Below are 16,389 nucleotides of genomic sequence, written 5' to 3'. Positions count from 1 at the left end.
TTAATACCATCATTTGTATGCAGTGTACTTCAAAGTGTTCACAGTGCAGACAGCACCAGACACACACAAAATTACCCAAGTCTGAGGAAGAGCACATTTGCTGGAGCCCAAAGAGTAATGATCAGTGAGCTTGGATGGCCCCCTCAGGGCCACCACTGCCCCACTGTTAAATGAGCTAGTGTGGGAAGGCCATGCCAGCAGCACAGGGGCAAGTCCACAAAGGACAGAGGAAATCTCATGAAGCAGAGCAGAAGTAAGAGCTCCTGAGTAGAGCCAAACTGGGACAGGACTCAGCAGGGGCAAAGGGGGACTTGTATCTGCTCACGTCCCAGCAACAGTGCACCTGAGATCCATGGTAGGCAGTCTGCAGGGAGTATTAGAGCTGGGCAGAGGCTCCAGATGCCAAGGAAGCTGCTGGCGCCAGCAGTGCTAGCCCTGAGAACATGCACACATGTGGAACAGGCAGCCCACATCCACAAACAGCTTTGAGAGGCTGGTCACCTCCTCCTGGGGCAGGTGTATGGCCAGGCAGGGTCCTGGGGCTCCCTGCCACCACTGCCACCTGCAGCCTGCCATGCCCAGGCAGGACATGTGACCAGCCCAGGAAGGGAGGCTGCCATCACTGGTGTGTCAGGCCACCAGGCAGCTGGCAAGGAGAGCCCAGGGACCAGCACTGGGAATGAACAAGTAGGGCTGCAGGAGCGCCAGTGAAGGGGTTTGGAGCCCAAGGACACAAAACTCTACTTGTGCAACCAAAGATTAAACAGCATGTTGGTTCCACAAGAGGCAACTGCACAAGGCAGGGGAGGAAAACAGCATCAGCTGAGCCGAGCCCCTTCTGCCAGTTGCCTTGTTTTCCTGCAGAGTTCTTGGTGTTTCTGCACTTGATAACAGCAGAGGCACAATAACTTAAGTGATCAGTGGCTGCTAATCAGCAAAAGCTCCATAAAGCCAAGGGAAAAGACTCAACAACTACTCTCTGCTGATACTCCAGAGTACACAGCTACACCAGACACACAGCACCTCTTTCTGCTGGCACCACAAGGGGAAGGGGGCTGTAAACACACACTGAACAGTGCTTGCTCCTGTCTCACCTCTCCTATCATCTCAGGGTGTAAAGGCAGGCCAGCTGCCATGTGACAAGGAGAACCTACTGTCACTCATGCCAGTGGAGACCTGGATGTGATCATGGACTGATGAGTCCATCACTCTGCAGAAAGGAGCAGAATCCCATGAGTCCATCCTAAAAGTTTATTAACTTTGTATTTGAAATAGCACCAGATAACTTCTCTGTGCAGAAGAGAAAGAGAGCCTGTGTTGCTGGAGGGAGCACAGCAGAGACCTACCTTTGGGCATGATGCGATGCATTGCAACTGACAGGAAGAAGATGGAGTCGCTGTAGTAGGTCCCCGATCCAGCGCTGAAGTGTTTCTGCATGGCCTCAACGATAGGAAACAGCTTTTCTGTCAGCTCATTCACATCATGGACGATTACCTGGCAGAGACACCAGAAACACCACTCAGCTGCTGCTTCTGGGGACAGGCCCAGCTCCAGCAGCTATTGAAGCAGTGTGACTCCCCTCCACTCTGGCTCCATGTTGCAGAAGGCTGAATAAATTGTTTTTGTTATATTAAATTATATTACATTAATACTCTACTATACTAGAACTATATGATACTAAAAAGATACTAAAGAAAAACCTATGATTGTCTCCAGACAGTTGCAACACAGCTTTGACCCAATTGGCCAATCAATCCAAATAACCTTCACCAGTGTCCAATTAACAAATCACTCTTTGGTAAACAATCTCCATAACACATTCCACATGTGCCAAAAAACAGCACAGTGAATAGAGATAAGAAATGTTTTCTTCTTTCTCTGAGCTTTCTCACTGCATCTCACAACTTCCCAGGAAAAATCCTGGGAGAAAGAATCATGTCTCTCTCTCTATTCAGAGAATGTGAATACCACACAGCAGCCTTTGCCCAGCCCTCACCAGCATGGGGCAAGGGGTAGGTTGGTAAAGCACAAACAGTGCTGGTGGCACTGCCGCTGCACAAAGCGGCCTGGCTGCCCCGGCCCCTGCACATCATCTTAATGTAAGAATAGGTCAAGTGCAGGGAACGGAGAAAGACTTTTCCAGCCATTTTGTAACTGTAAGGTGGGCAGAGACTGGAATCCCCTCACACAACCAAGTGTGTTCCATGTTTTGGGCTATTTCTCTGGCTGTTCCCCCTGCCTGATACAAGCACATATCTGGTCTCCCATATGGAGTCCATCAGAAGAGGCAACAGTTTGCTCCAGGCTCTGGTGTGCTGCTGTTCAGAGCCAAGCCAGACCACATCACTTACCCTGAGGACCAAGGCTTGCTCTCTCCTACAGAAGCAGGCTGTGACAGGGCCAGGGACACAGCCCAGATTTGCTGCTCCTCAGCCTGGCATGGAGGCAAGCTCTGCAGCACGTCCTGGTGGGGCTGCAGGGGGAAAGGGAGGACAGGCCACAGCACGCTGATGAAAATCCGAACATCAGGAGCTACAGCAGAGCAGAGCAACTTCTGTAGATGGATCTCAGCCTGCCTGTGCTGGAATTCTGCTGGTGCTCAGCCAGCACTGCTCTGCATCCCTCAGCCCTGTGGGAGCCCATGCACCAGCACAGGCCCTGGCACGCCTGCGCCAGCTGTGGCTACGTCCTAGAAACAGGAGCAACCCCAAATGCACCTTGCCAGCTACTGACATTTTACAAGCTTATAATTTATTTTGGTCAAAGTCCAATGAACAGGAACTTTCATGCAGCTTGTTATACTCACAGAAGGATACAGGTCACTGAATCACACAAGATAATTGAGAGGGATTTTCAGGATAATTAAGAGAGATGAGGGACACGACCCTGGTGCAGATAAGGGGGAGTGCAGGAACTTGAGTGTGGAGACTTGAGGTCGTGCCGCCTTCTTCTGGTCAGGGAAAGCAAGAAAAGCCCTGCTGGAACTAAAGTACAGCAAGGACATGACATTGCAGCAGTACTTGAATTTTGTATAGGGGAACCTATCGCTCTTGTTTGAGGGATACCAAGACGCTTCCACAAGGTGGCACCGCCTTCAGCAGGGAACACAAACCACAGTCTTTGTAGATCGCTTTCAAATTAAATTATTTCAACAGTTCTACAGTCTCACTTCTTTCCTCTACTTAAACTTCATCTGCTTAAGAAAAAGGGGCTCTGTACTATATACTTAAAACATGCAGGATAGAGCACTTACTTTTTAATTATTTTTTTTAATTAAAAGAAAAGCTAAACTAAGCCAAATGCTTCGCAGGAGAAGGTAGCTCTGGAGCCTGTGCTGGTGCAATGACCATCCTCTCCATGGGGTGCACAAGGGGCTGCACTGATTGAGGCAGTGAGCAGTCTGGAGCTTCTCCTTCCACAGCTTTTTGCAGAACACATTGCTCAGACCAGCACGCTCTCAGCGCAGAGCACAGCTCGCTGGATGCAGGGTTGTGCTCGTGGCACCCACGGTACGCTGAACGCGCTGAGGCGATGCCTGTCCTGGCAGTGGCCAGGACGGCTGAGCCCATGGCAGGGCAGTGCAGGACAGGCACAGCTGAGGCTCTGTGGACCTGTCCTGGGGAGGGCCCCCTGAACACCCACGCTCAGCCCTGGCCCTGGCCACCAGCCGGGTGCCGCAGGAGCCCTCACGCAGGCCCCGTGGCCAGCACGTCCCTCGGCGGGGCGGCCCCGCTGCTGCCGTCCGGCTGCTGGGCTCGCAGCCAAGGCCTGCAGCAGAACAGCAGGAAAGACACAGAACAACACGTACCAGGAAAGTCCATTGGGAGAGCTCGTCAGCAGTCACACCTGGCTTTGGATAGCACAGCACAGTCCCCAAGACACCGCAGGGAAGGAAACTCCGTTACCATTAGACAGCACCTCACCCTGGCCCTGCTGAGCTGTGTCGTTGGTTGTACCACGGCGGTGACAGCGGCCACCCCAGGGGACCAAACAAGCAAACCACCACTACTCTCCAGGTACAAAGGCACAGACAGCCTGTTCATGAAACTGAGCACCACCAGCACAGGGATGTGAAATGCTCTGCTCCCAGCCCAGCTTGGCAGGGGCAGGTTTGGGGTCTGGCTGGGCTGGAGAAGCATGGAAGAGAAATACAGCACCTGTAACCACCCTTCTGCATCCAGCAAAGGCAGCCTGAGGTGTGTACAGTACCTAGGAAAGCAGGAAAAATACCAAACCAATTCCAGTCACCTCTAAAGTGAGCACAGTGCCAAGCACCAGTGGACAAAAGTTATAGGAAAGATACTCCTGAAACTTCAGACACAGCATCATCTGCCTTTTCACTCCTGCCAAAGAAAACAGGAAAAACGTGTCTTTTGTACTTCTGCAAAGCAAACTCCTGAGCAGCTGAATTTTGCTCCTGCAGCCACAGGCCAGGCAGCCTCTCTGGGACTGTGAAGGCTTCTTCCCTCCTCACTGCTGACTTTAGCACAGCTTGTTGATCTGCTGCTAATTTTGTACTTCGTTATTTATTTGTGTAACAGCTCTTAGTAAATCCCTGTAGCTAAATCCAACCACGTTTGCTGAGGACATTAAGAAAAGTTCTAGGGGTTTCCTGTGCAAACATAGTTTTATAAACACACATCCCACACTGATGACAGATACTTTCTACTGATTCACTAGGAAAAAACAACCTGCATTTCTTTTCCCTTTAACTCTCCCTCCTTCCCATGTCAATCATCCTCGCAGGTCTTTGTAAGCGTGGCGTGATGGCAGCCCAGTTACATCCACCCAGCAGTGTCCTTCGTGGGGCTCATCTGAACAGGAAACCAGGATGAGCAGAGAGCCGAACATGCAGTCCGTGTTATTATGGTAAGGAAATGGAATCAATAAGAGATAGGAATCGTGCAAGGAGTTGCAGCACACAGCCTGGAGTGGCAGGAAACGGGGCAAGCTGCTGCTCTGTGTAAGCAGCGTCAGCCGAGGCTGGCCCAGGCTCGCTGCCGGACACCTCCCGCTGGCCGGGGGTCGGGAGAGGCTACAGAGATCCTCCTGCCAGCCGTGTGCTGTCACAAAGCCCCGGTAAAGCCCACCGAGGCCCCGCACGGGCAGGAAAGCCGCGGGCTGGGTCCTGCCGCCGCCTCCCGGCCGCAGAGGCGGAGCAGGAGCTCCCTCTGCCGCCAGCTGCGTTCCCGGCTGCACATCTGGGCACATCTGCACGGCCAGCGCGGGCGGTGACTGCCCACGCCCGGCCAGCCCTGCCCTGCTGGGTGGCTCCAGTGCCTAAGCTGCTCCCACACACCCACCGCCTGCACCCCACAGCCCCTCTGCCCTCACTCTGCACACTGCCCCCGGGCTGCAGCCGGCTGCCGCAGTCTCCAGGACACGCTGAAAGCCCTGAATCTGCCTAGGGAGAGAGAAAAGCTGCCCATAACCTCCCCCAGTGGTTATGATCCATATCTGACTCTGGGCTTCACTCCAATAGAGAAGCTAATTGATCCCAGCTTTGCTAGGATGGGAGGGCAAGGGCAGCTCCAAAAGCTGGGCCTGAATCACTTCCTCATGAAGAAAAGGTAAAGTTCAGGGAGTTTTATCAGTCTGGCCTTAGTGGTTTCAGCTGCCCACTGAGCCCTTTATCAAGCCTTATATCTGGGCCTGTGCTAGGAAAACAGCATAACAAGCAGCAGAGAGTTCTGCACGCACCATGAGGAGCAGGAAACGAGAGGTTTCAGGATAGAGATGGGTTACTGCTGGAGCTAGCCAAGCATCAGGATCAATCATCTTCAACATTTTAGCAGGGACACCAGAAATCCAAGCTAGGCATAAGTTTCCTGCTGATAGAGAAGAGGAATGGGGTGCTACAACAAGAATAAAGAGGTGCTGTCACCTGCTGGTGTTGCAGTAACTGGCACAGGATTAGGACAAGGCTGCATGCTTGAGAAGCAGCCTCTGCACTGTACCTAAAAGCAGAGAAATGGTCCGGTCCAAAACACACTGGCAACCACAGGCTGGCCATTGAAACCAGGGCACATCAGGCTCTGCCAGGAAAGAGAAGCAGCTGTCCCACTGAGCAGATCTCAGTGAGATCTCACCTGAGGCCTCCAGATCATGCTGCCCTGCTTACACCCAGGAGACCAGTTCTGGTACCAGACATACTCACCAAGCCATGAGCCAGGTTTCACTGTGACTCCACAGGCACCTACAGACAGGGGCCAATCCACAACAGACAAATCACTTCATGCCTCCAACTCCCAGCCATGTTACTCTGGAGAAAGGAGGCTGGCAAGGCTGCCTGCTGAGAAGCTTGTTTCCCAGAGGGGCAGATGGCAGTAAGGCAGTTGCCTACACAAAGGGGTGACTGCAAGGGATGTGCACACCATAGTGGCATGGGGGTCCTCCCACTCCAGGAGACATAATACCACCAGCCTGGGTTAGGCTGTTGCACCACATCAGCACAGCACCATCATGGGGCACTCAGTCCATCCTGCTGTGGAGTGCAAGAATCCTCCTGTGGGAACTGTGCACACCCTCCAGATAGCCAAGCACTGCTGCATGGGTCTCCCAACATGGGTGCATAACCTGAGGGCCACTACTAGGAAAGGACTTGTTTAAAGAAAACCAGTGGTAGAATTTACCAGGAAAGTGTCTGTATGAAAAATGTTAGGGTTACACTTCTAGTTTCATCTTGGCAGAGTTCAGCTAATATGAAATACAGGATTTATGAGCAATAAAAGTTACATCAGGACTAGAGGAAACTTCCAAACAATGCTCTGCAGCAGCAGCTTCAGGACAGGAGAGTCAAGTTACCTGGAATCTCTGAACTTAACACTCCTCCAGTTTTCAGACACCTGTTTAATGAGAAGGAAAGCCAAACCTCGCATAAACTACACTAGCTGTGGATTTGGGAAGCAGAACCATTTCCCTGTAAGTAGAAACATTTGGACGTAGATGCACTAGAGCCCCTGCAGGCTCTCCATTCCTGCTCTCAAGAGCCACCAGCAGCAGGCCAACCTTCTCTCCTGCTCGGGAACCCATCGAGATACAAGCACACGTGGTCCTTGTGTCGAGATGCTGAAGCGGCACCAACAGGGCCTGCAAGAGGGCAGCACTGCTTAGAGCAACTGCTCCTCTCCAGCACAGGTGGTGTGCCAGTGGTGCTCCCAGGCCACGCTGCTGCCCAGTCCCAGCTGAGAACCGCCGGGCTGCACCAGGCCAGCTCCCCGGAGGCAGCAGCGGCGGGGACACTGAACGAGCCCCGCAAGACTCCCGGGACCGGAGCAGGGGGCGCTGCTCCAGCAGAGAGCGGGAGCGAGCTGCTCTGCTGGGAGCCGCACAGGGCCGCTGGTTGAGGGACTCCTTCCCGCCGGCCTGCGGTTCCCAGCGGGAAGAGCACCCGGGACACGCGGGCAGACCCCGCTCGCTCCCCGCGGGCCCGGCCCGCCCCTCGGCCCCCGCGCACCTGGTGGCGGAAGGCGGCGCCGCGCAGCAGGTCCCGCAGCAGCCCGAGCCCGATGTCGCGGCTGGCGCCCTCGGTGACGAGGTGGAGGTGCAGCACGTCGGCGGCGCCCAGGCGGCCGTGCCGCAGCAGCGAGCGCAGCGCCGCCTGCGCCTTGTCGCGGAGCGCGGGGCTGCGCTCCGCCTTGGTGAACATCAACAGGAGGTGCAGCCCGCGGGGCCCCGGGCCCGCCGGGGCGGGCGGCGTGGCGCGCAGGCGGCGGGTGGCGCTGGAGAAGGTCTCGCCGCCGCCGCCCAGGTAGTAGAAGGCGCAGACGGCCACGGCCGCGGCCGCCGCCAGGGCCGCGGGCTGCGGGCAGCGCGGGCAGCCCCGGCGCGCCGAGCCCCGCAGCGCCGCCATGGCGGGGCGGCACCGCGCCCGGCCCGCCCGCAGCAGGGCGGGGCCGCCGCCGGGCCGGCCCGCGCGATGACACACCACACACACCGCAGCCAAGTTTAGATACAAAGTCTACAGCCGTACATAACGCGAAGGAGGGCGAGGTATACAGTCTGTACAATTACAGCTTAAGGGGAGGGGTTTTTTACATTTTACTGCTGGAATGCTTGAAAAACACCGAGTACAGAGGAAGGCGCGGAGAAAAAAAAAAGTTCATTATTTTGGAGAAAGTAACGTCTCTGCTTGAGGAAACGATGATTTCTTGGCGATTTCTGTCAAAACGCGGAAAACTTAGGCTCCTAACAGAAAAGTGAGTGGAATTTTTCCTCCTCTATCATCTCCTTCCATGGGAAGAGAAACAAGAAAATACTGTATGCAGAAAGATAAAGCAAGCATATGAAAGGTTATATACCAAAGTGGTACACTCATCCTTTTCCCCAGTAGTGCCTCTCCAGAGTTGACCCTGTTTTAAAACTGTGCCGCTGTGTAAGCACGGGAGCAAGGCATGTTGGTTGTCAGACTGCACAAGCCATAAACTCCAACTTGGGAAAAAGTGTCCATAATGAATGGGGCAGACTGTAGCCTGAAAAATTGATTCTCAAAATACTTTGTGTGTTGAAGAATCAGAATAATTAGCTAAGTCCTTCTGACACTGTAAAAATATCATGTCCTTTGTACTTATATATTATTTGCAGTTTCATCAAAGGGTCATGTTATAGTCACTGTGTAATTTGAGATTATCAAATTGAAGCAGCAGAGGTAACATCCACAATTTAAAACAGATGGCTGCACAGAAGCACCGAAGTCCTGGAAACATGACCTCAACCCTCCGCTCGTTCTAGTTCTCACCTTTTTAGTTTAGTGCTACAAAGTTTGTGCTCTATCCAGGAGACCTAGTAATTTGGACAACACGTGTACTGATGCCATAATGCAAAACAGGAGAAACTTCCTCTTGTACAGGGATTTGCTGACAGCAGTTGGAAGGTCTGGTTGCATTTTCTAAAACTATTTCAGCTCAGTATACAAACAGGTAAAATATAAAACCCCACAGAGCAAAAAATGCAGTATTAATACAGGATCCTTTAGCAGTCTAACATTAAAAGCCCCAAATGGTATAATCCATAATCTCAAAAATCAGTGGAAAGACTGCCACTGATATCAGCGACTTCCTGGATCAGGTCCTAATGGACAGAGGGGCTGAAGTCCACAATGCACTAATGAGCACCTGGAACACACATCCATCTGATTGCAATGTGGGCTGTTTGTGAAGGCGAAGAAATACCTCTACAATCCAAATACACCTTCATCCAAATTAATGTAAACAAATTCCAACTCTCTAGCACAGACAGTGGCATAATTCAATATGATAATTCAGAAATTTAAGTTTGTATGCAATGTACTGACACTAACATAAAACATGAAACCTTATGAACAGTCAAAACAATTGATACTATTAATGAGCCACCACAGACACTACTTTAATCAATATGCAATGGACATACATTACACCTCTGAAATCAAGATGAATTAGAATGTAAGTTGAATTCCTCAACATTTGTTGTTCCAAGAGACTTTTGGAACACATAGGAAAGATATTATACTATCCTTCAATGGGCTAATATAGAAAATTACTAAAAATCCATATGAAGAATGGTTTTAAAATGTGCTGGGGATCTTCTGCTTTGTCCCGCACTACTGTATTTCATACCTACAGAGAAACATGAACTGGAATTGAACCTTTCTATTGTCTGGTACAAAGTACAAGATGTTAACCCACAATGGAACCTTACTATCTACTATTTCACTTAGATTCCCCTTGGAATAGAAATAGAAGTTTCCTAACATTACTGAGCAGAATATTAACATGAGTCAAAACTCGATATGGAATCCAGATCTTCAGAGCTGTGGTGTTAATCACACTATTGAGGGCTGAAACCTGTGAGTCGCAGAGGACCTAGAACACAGAGCCTACCAGAGCCTGGTGACACTGAGCCATCAAATTTAATGGTACATTCATTTCTGCCGATAAGCAACATGTTACCATTGCACCTGACCTGAAAAAGGCTTTAATTGAGTGCAGTTTATACTGGACATCCTATCATACCCAAAAGGACAGGGGAACAAGGCTGAGGATCACAAGTTACACAGCTACTCCCTAAGCCATTAAAACTCCAGTGCTCCTGATGAGTCACACCAGCTGTCAGTCAGGTGGGATTCATCCTTTAGCACAGAGACCGATACTGTTTCCCAGACAGATGAGAGTCGGGAACAGAATACATAATGTGTAGAGCTACAGGGAAGCAACTTCTTAGTCTAGAGAAGTCATCCTGGAGAATTTGTCACAGAGGTTTTGTGGCCAGTGAAGATCTCCAGCAGCCTGGACTGAGACAGCAATTATGCCACTAAGCTTTAGGCAGCTTTACATTCCAGCCAATCACACTACACACTGCCTGCCAGCCAGGCTGAGAAAAACAAACATTTAGAAAAACCTATGTCTAAGGTGGATATTATGCAGTTATATTGTCACATGGTCCCATCTGTACACCAGGAGTCTTACTTTCTCCAAGATCTACTAAAACACCCATTTGCTCGTAAATACTGCTGATTAGGAAGTATATTATCAATTCATAGGCAGCTATCTAAAAACCAACTTACTAAAAATTACTGCTTACAGGTGATATCCTTAAGTTTCTTTTTATTCAGACTAAATGTGCACTTTAAATGGGCAGAATTTGCTTTTCCTACCATAATTAGACCACATACAAAGCAAGAACTGTCTTGTAAGATTATTCTGCTTGGAAATAAAATCCACTGGACAATTCTACAACACTACTAATTTTGTAGCAATAATAATATGCAGACTATTACACATTTGATTCAGAATTATAAATGTTTGAAATACTTCTTAAAACTCAACATGCCAGAAAGTTTAACGTTACCATAGTTTACAGATTTCAATTTGTTTTATCCCAGTTTTGCTTATCTTTCCATGGAGAAAAGCCAATTAATTTCCTAAATACACTTAAACAGCAGGTCAACATAATGCCACAGCTTTCAGAATTACTGAAAACTGATTACTGAAAACTCACATTGGTACTGTGTCACCTAAAAACTCTGTTTAAGTTGTCTCCATAGGGTAAACAAAGAAGAGGATAAAGAATTGCATCTGCTGATTTGAGGTTTAGGAGGATTATTATCTAGGTATAAATAATCTGATATATAAGCATATATCTAGAGACACCATTTATACATGCACAAGGGCAGAGTGGGGCTCACAACTACATAAAGCAAATTGTCTTTGCATAAAGCAAATTGTTGTGCCCTCACAACACAGTTGTAGACTGTGATCATTCATTACTTGACAGAAATGTGCACTGAAATTCTAGTTTTTCTTGTGCTCACCTAAGTTTAGACAACACAAACATCCTTGAAAATTATACAAGGGCTACTGCTTCCTAATACAAAGGCTTGATTGCCCTAAACTTAGTGTGGCTGCAAGACATGAGACTTTTATACTAAGCTTAGGGCCTGTAATGAGAACAGCAAAAAGTAGAAACAGCCTTTCTACAACTATTCTACACAAACTTTGTTGGCTCAACATTTACTTTCATGTCTCAAATTTCAAGTTTTCATGTCAAAATACTACAAACAAACCCCATATCATGTCCAAAAGGATTGTTTATTTTTCATGAAAGGTTCCACATGCTCATTTAGAAGGATACTTGCTGCACTGGAAGTTTAAGAGGAAAAGAAAAAAAAGGAAAATAGTCTGCTCTTAGGAATTTGGTCCCCAGGATATATCCCTTTGCGACTGACCTGCAGTCACCAGCATAAAGGCCAGCCTGGTGCTAGAGCTCCCAGTGTGAAAGAGCTTGCAGAAGAGCAGGAGCTATCACATCTGTTACAGCCTACCTCCAACCAGAGCCACCGCAGGAACAAGAGAATCTGTTGAGCTGCAGTCCCACAAATGGAAGGACAACTCAGTAAATCATTACCCAAATTCCCTTCCAAACAGTCCCAGAAAATGCAACCCAGACCTTCTTGTCAGAGGCACATTCTTTATGGTGACAGGGGACAGAGGGCAGTGGATGACCCTGGGTGGCAAAGCTGCTGTGACCACCCTGTGCTCAGAGCCCACAGCGCTCCAGCCGTGCTCTGCCACCCCCGAGTGCGAGCTGCAAATGCTGGGCGTGGAACAGGGGCTGCTTTGCACTCAGCTAGCAGGGACTCAGGCTTTGAAACATCTTCAGCTGCTGAGGTATATGTACTGTAGAACATAAACCAACTCATACACTTCCCCAGCTACCACAATCTAAAGCTACATTGGAGTGGTCATTTTATCCAAACTATCTAACAAAATGCATACAATTCATTCTGTTAAAGTAAAAAAAGACTTGCACTATAAGCTTCAGGTTCTTTTCCTTCTTGACACTTAAGACTTCTGGGAATCTGACTGCTGGAAGCGGTTTAACTTCTCTGGATTATTTGATGCCATTTGAGAAAAGTCACGAAAAATGTCCTGATAAATTTCATCTCCTAGACAGAAAAGAGAAGAGAAACAGTTTTAAACATTTGTAATAGTCAACATCACCCACCATTGCACAAATGCCCTACTGTGCTATCAATTACTGCATAACAATTCATGTATGAATACTGCTTCTAGATGGAGTGATGCTGATGTGAACTCTGAAAGACTGGTTACTTGCATGCATGTTCTGTAGAAGCAAATTAAACAAAGCCAAACTATACCTGAAATAGTACCTCACAGGCAGCCACACAGAGGAAAGTTCAGAGTTAGAAAGGAAAAGTTAAAGCACTTTAAAGCAACTTAAAAAGAAAAAATATTTATTAGCAGTTAAAGGATATAATCCTTGTTTGGGCAAGGAAATGCTAACCAAGATTTTCTACAGAAAAAAAGATTTATGACATAAATAAAGATTTACTTGGAAACAAAGATCAGAATTCTTACAGCCAAACAGAATTCTTCATGAAAGAAACAATCAGCAAGCAATAAAATATATATTTAAAAAGAGCAGTCTTACGTAGATAAATTATTGTACATAAATTATTTTTGTCTATTACTTCAGCAAAAATAAAATTTCTACATTCACTTCATCTACATCTTTCATTACATTTTTCAGTTTGATCTCTAAGAACAATGATACTTCCCCTAAAAATCTTTTCTTTTTCTTTAAATCTTCTCCCTTTGTGCTTAAACACAACCCTACTACTAAAACATATTCCAAAATGTGTTCCTCCCCCTCCCTGTCTACACAGGAAAACACATTGAGGAGTGATTATTTCTTGAGTCATTGCCAAGTCACTATTTTGCCACTTTAAAATGGACTTTTTTTTCATTCATTCTCACATTTTTTCACCTACCGGAGAATTTTGGGCTTTGAGTTCAAGTTCTGTTTTAAAACATGAACCATACCCTTTCATCTTCAAGAGGAATTAAATGCATCAAACATTGGGTTGGGCCAGGAGCTATGTAGCCATTCAAATTTTAGAGTCTTCCCAACACAATGGTCACACAGGACACAAGATCCCAGCACTACTGTTTCTTGCTGACAGCTTGATTAATAGCATGACAAAGAAATCAACCCCAAATCCCTCTCATCTTGTATGTTGAATATGAAGATTTTTTTTTCCTAACATGATTGTGGAAGAAAATAATGTTGTGCTTAAAAGTTTGCACTACTGGGAAAAGTTACATTGTTTTGTTTTTCTATTTTTTAATGCACATTTCCAATGTCAAAACTATCATTCTTTTGGAGATGAGACTCCATTCTTTTAAAAAAACTTTCACAAATAATAACTGACCTTCCAGAAATATTTAACACGGCAGTAACTCAATTTTTCCCAGACTTTAAAATATTAATACATTCAATACTGCTCTATTAGGAAAAGTCAGTTCTAGAGAAATTCTCTTTTGGTTTTCAGATTTAATTTCAAGTATGGTGTCCCTGCTCATGGCAGGGGGGTTCGAACTAGATGATCTTTAAGGTCCCTTTCAACCCAAACCATTCAGTGATTCTGTGCTCTAGAGATGAAGCAAGCACAGGACAGGTGAGAACTTCTTCCACTGGGAGACCAGCACAGAATGGAGCTGTAACATTTACCAAAAGAACAGCTACAAAGGGCAAAAGCAGAATTAGGCTTCTGTGACAAAAAGCCAATGATGCTTTTAATACAGAAGTGGTCTCCACTGGTGAATGAGAACTGCAGTTCAAATTGCCACATTTGGTTCTTTCAAATTAAGTTGAAAGAAGAAAAAGCTATTTTTGGAAGATAGATTGGCTCTAGCTTTGTCTCTATTACATAACAAAAATGTTACATACAAAAATAGACTAAAATAAAGTGCCCCTTTAGTTTGTACGTTGCATTAATATGCTTAATACTGTAAACCTTATAATTATTTTTAAATTCTACTTTAAAATTGAATTCTGGAAGTTCCCGTTCCAAGCAATGTTTTCCCTAAAGTGCAGCTTATATGTACAAAAATACTGTAACACTGCTTTACCATTTCACACCAGAGTAACTCAAAAGGCACACATCATACATTCAAGAAAAGGTAGGAAGAAAAAGTAGCAATGCTAATATCAAAGAGTTAGCAAGACATAGTGTAGCACCAGGAGATGAGCACTCAAGTATTATACAGAAACAGTACCATGGTGTAATATGGCTTCTACACCAGAAATAACTTTTTAAAGCTGGTTTCAGCTAGTTCCCATTCCAGGAATGTTTTGGAAGACCAACTGTACTTTGCAAAGCAATATATCCATTCTCTCAGTAGCTCAAACCAGCCATATATATTTAAATTATAAATTTTGATGCCATTAGCTACATGAGCAGTTGTTTATCAGCTGCATTGCCAGAGCTGGGAAGTAGGCAGTTGGCTTCACTCTGATGACAACCAATTCATACAATGATATTTACCCTCACACAGCTACCAGCAAATATACAATTATCTTGCAAATCCTTATTTTCTTCTAGAATCATAATTTTGGAACACTGGAGTTCTAAAGTAAGGGCAGTGCAGGTAAATTAACATGTATAAGCAATGAAAAAGACCTGCATCCCTTAAAACCACAGAAAGGTGTGACACCTCATGACAGCAGACAGGTTCTTACACTGACACAACCCTTCTATAGCAGAAAAAGCATTCAAAACACTCAAATATTAACTCCAACTTTTAAAAGAAACTTCAACAAGGGTGCAGAGCTGTGCTATCCGAAGATACGGAAAGTTCTCTGGCTGAGACTCTGTGCTCCAGCTTGTGGCATTAATTTCAGAAGTTACTCTAATGAAAGCCTGCCCCTGATTTTGGTCAAGCTCTGCCTGTTGTGGCAAATCTACTCTTTACTGTCAATCTCACCTTACCAGCTGTAAAGTATCTGGATCAGATTGCATCAGCTGCAGTCTCTAGATTCTACAGCTCCAATCTGGTAACATCCCCCCTGCCCAATCCTCATGAGTCAGTGGAAAACACATGAGGGCTTTATAGGAGTGAACTGAGTACCCAGCACTCAACCTGAAAAATAAGGTTCACCTTTCACTTCTGCCAGGAATAGCAGGGTATTTTTAGCTGTCTAACTTCACAATCAAGAGTGCCTTCATTATTGGTACTTGCATGATATTAAATTACCTTCCTATGGAAGCAAATATCACATCAGAACATGGTTTAAATTAGATCTGAGTGCCTGAGAATAAAGTTGCACATATGCATTAAATGTAATTTGTTACTTTCTTGCTGGAGTTGGCTCAAGTATCTGCCAGCTTCTATTTTTTTTTAACCAAACAGAAAGAAACTCTGCATACAAAAATACATAGTTAAGAATGACTGCTTTGTTTCTTATTAGTATCTTAACAAATAAAAATATTTAAAAATAAAATTTAAGGAAATAATACTTTCCTATTTTTGTCTGGAGGCAGTTTGAAATATCTGATGTACATTTTTTACACTGGTGTGCAAGCATTTTTTTCTTAAAAAAGAAAAAGCAGACCATTCCACAGGAAGGAGAATGGTGTCCTGGAATAAGATGAACTCTTCAACAGTCTCTAAGCAAGCTGAGTCAAAAAGCTGCTACTAAACAATGTCAGGTAAATCCTAACATGACACAAATGTCAATGGAACAGCAATAGGAGAAAACTGTGGACAGCTACTAGCAAAATAGGGTGGTCATGGCTGTAGTAACACACTGCTATAAGGATGCTCTTTAAACAGTCTCCTTTTAGGTTCCCTAAGTACTCTGATGAAGTCACACCACTGAATTTCTATGAAGCTTTAGAATGTGTTGGTTTATAAAAAACATTATTGTATGAAGCAATCTTAAATTTCCCTCAGACACTAAGAATCTAATTGCAAACTGATAAATTCCTGTATACACTTCTTATACTGCATTTCAGTGTGGTTATTAGAAGAGTATTGACCTGGCTGCCCATAGAGTCCTTCTGATTCACGCATTTCTTCATTCATCCTTGCTAAACGCAACCTGCCA

At 46.1% G+C, this 16,389-nt stretch overlaps 2 protein-coding genes across 12 annotated transcripts in view; both read right to left on the bottom strand.

Annotated features, from left to right (window-relative positions):
• The window catches only part of XXYLT1 (xyloside xylosyltransferase 1), a 32,002-nt gene extending 24,145 nt beyond the window's left edge, over nucleotides 1-7,857 (bottom strand). Inside the window, exons 1-2 of the mRNA XM_021536792.3 lie at nucleotides 7,457-7,857; nucleotides 1,347-1,494 (exon numbers count right to left, since the gene is read on the bottom strand). Of these exons, the coding sequence (XP_021392467.3) occupies nucleotides 1,347-1,494; nucleotides 7,457-7,852 (544 nt within the window). The 5' untranslated portion in view covers nucleotides 7,853-7,857. The remainder of the gene's footprint in view (nucleotides 1-1,346; nucleotides 1,495-7,456) is intronic.
• An 89-nt stretch (nucleotides 7,858-7,946) lies between these two features.
• The window catches only part of ACAP2 (ArfGAP with coiled-coil, ankyrin repeat and PH domains 2), a 63,608-nt gene continuing 55,165 nt past the window's right edge, over nucleotides 7,947-16,389 (bottom strand). For 10 of the 11 annotated variants that reach the window (XM_085587744.1, XM_085587747.1, XM_085587752.1 and 7 more), the window contains 2 exons: nucleotides 16,322-16,383; nucleotides 7,947-12,424 (listed from right to left, as the gene is read on the bottom strand). In XM_085587744.1, coding sequence (XP_085443870.1) covers nucleotides 12,321-12,424; nucleotides 16,322-16,383 — 166 coding nt within the window. In that variant the 3' untranslated portion in view covers nucleotides 7,947-12,320. The remainder of the gene's footprint in view (nucleotides 12,425-16,321; nucleotides 16,384-16,389) is intronic. The other variant, XM_085587751.1, reaches the window with a different exon arrangement.

The sequence above is a fragment of the Lonchura striata genome, chromosome 9 (assembly GCF_050655825.1).
Source record: "Lonchura striata isolate lonStrDom1 chromosome 9, ASM5065582v1, whole genome shotgun sequence".
Lineage (NCBI taxonomy): Eukaryota > Metazoa > Chordata > Aves > Passeriformes > Estrildidae > Lonchura > Lonchura striata.
The sequence above is the reverse complement of the archived record's forward strand: the minus strand, read 5'-3'. Positions and strand labels throughout refer to the sequence as shown.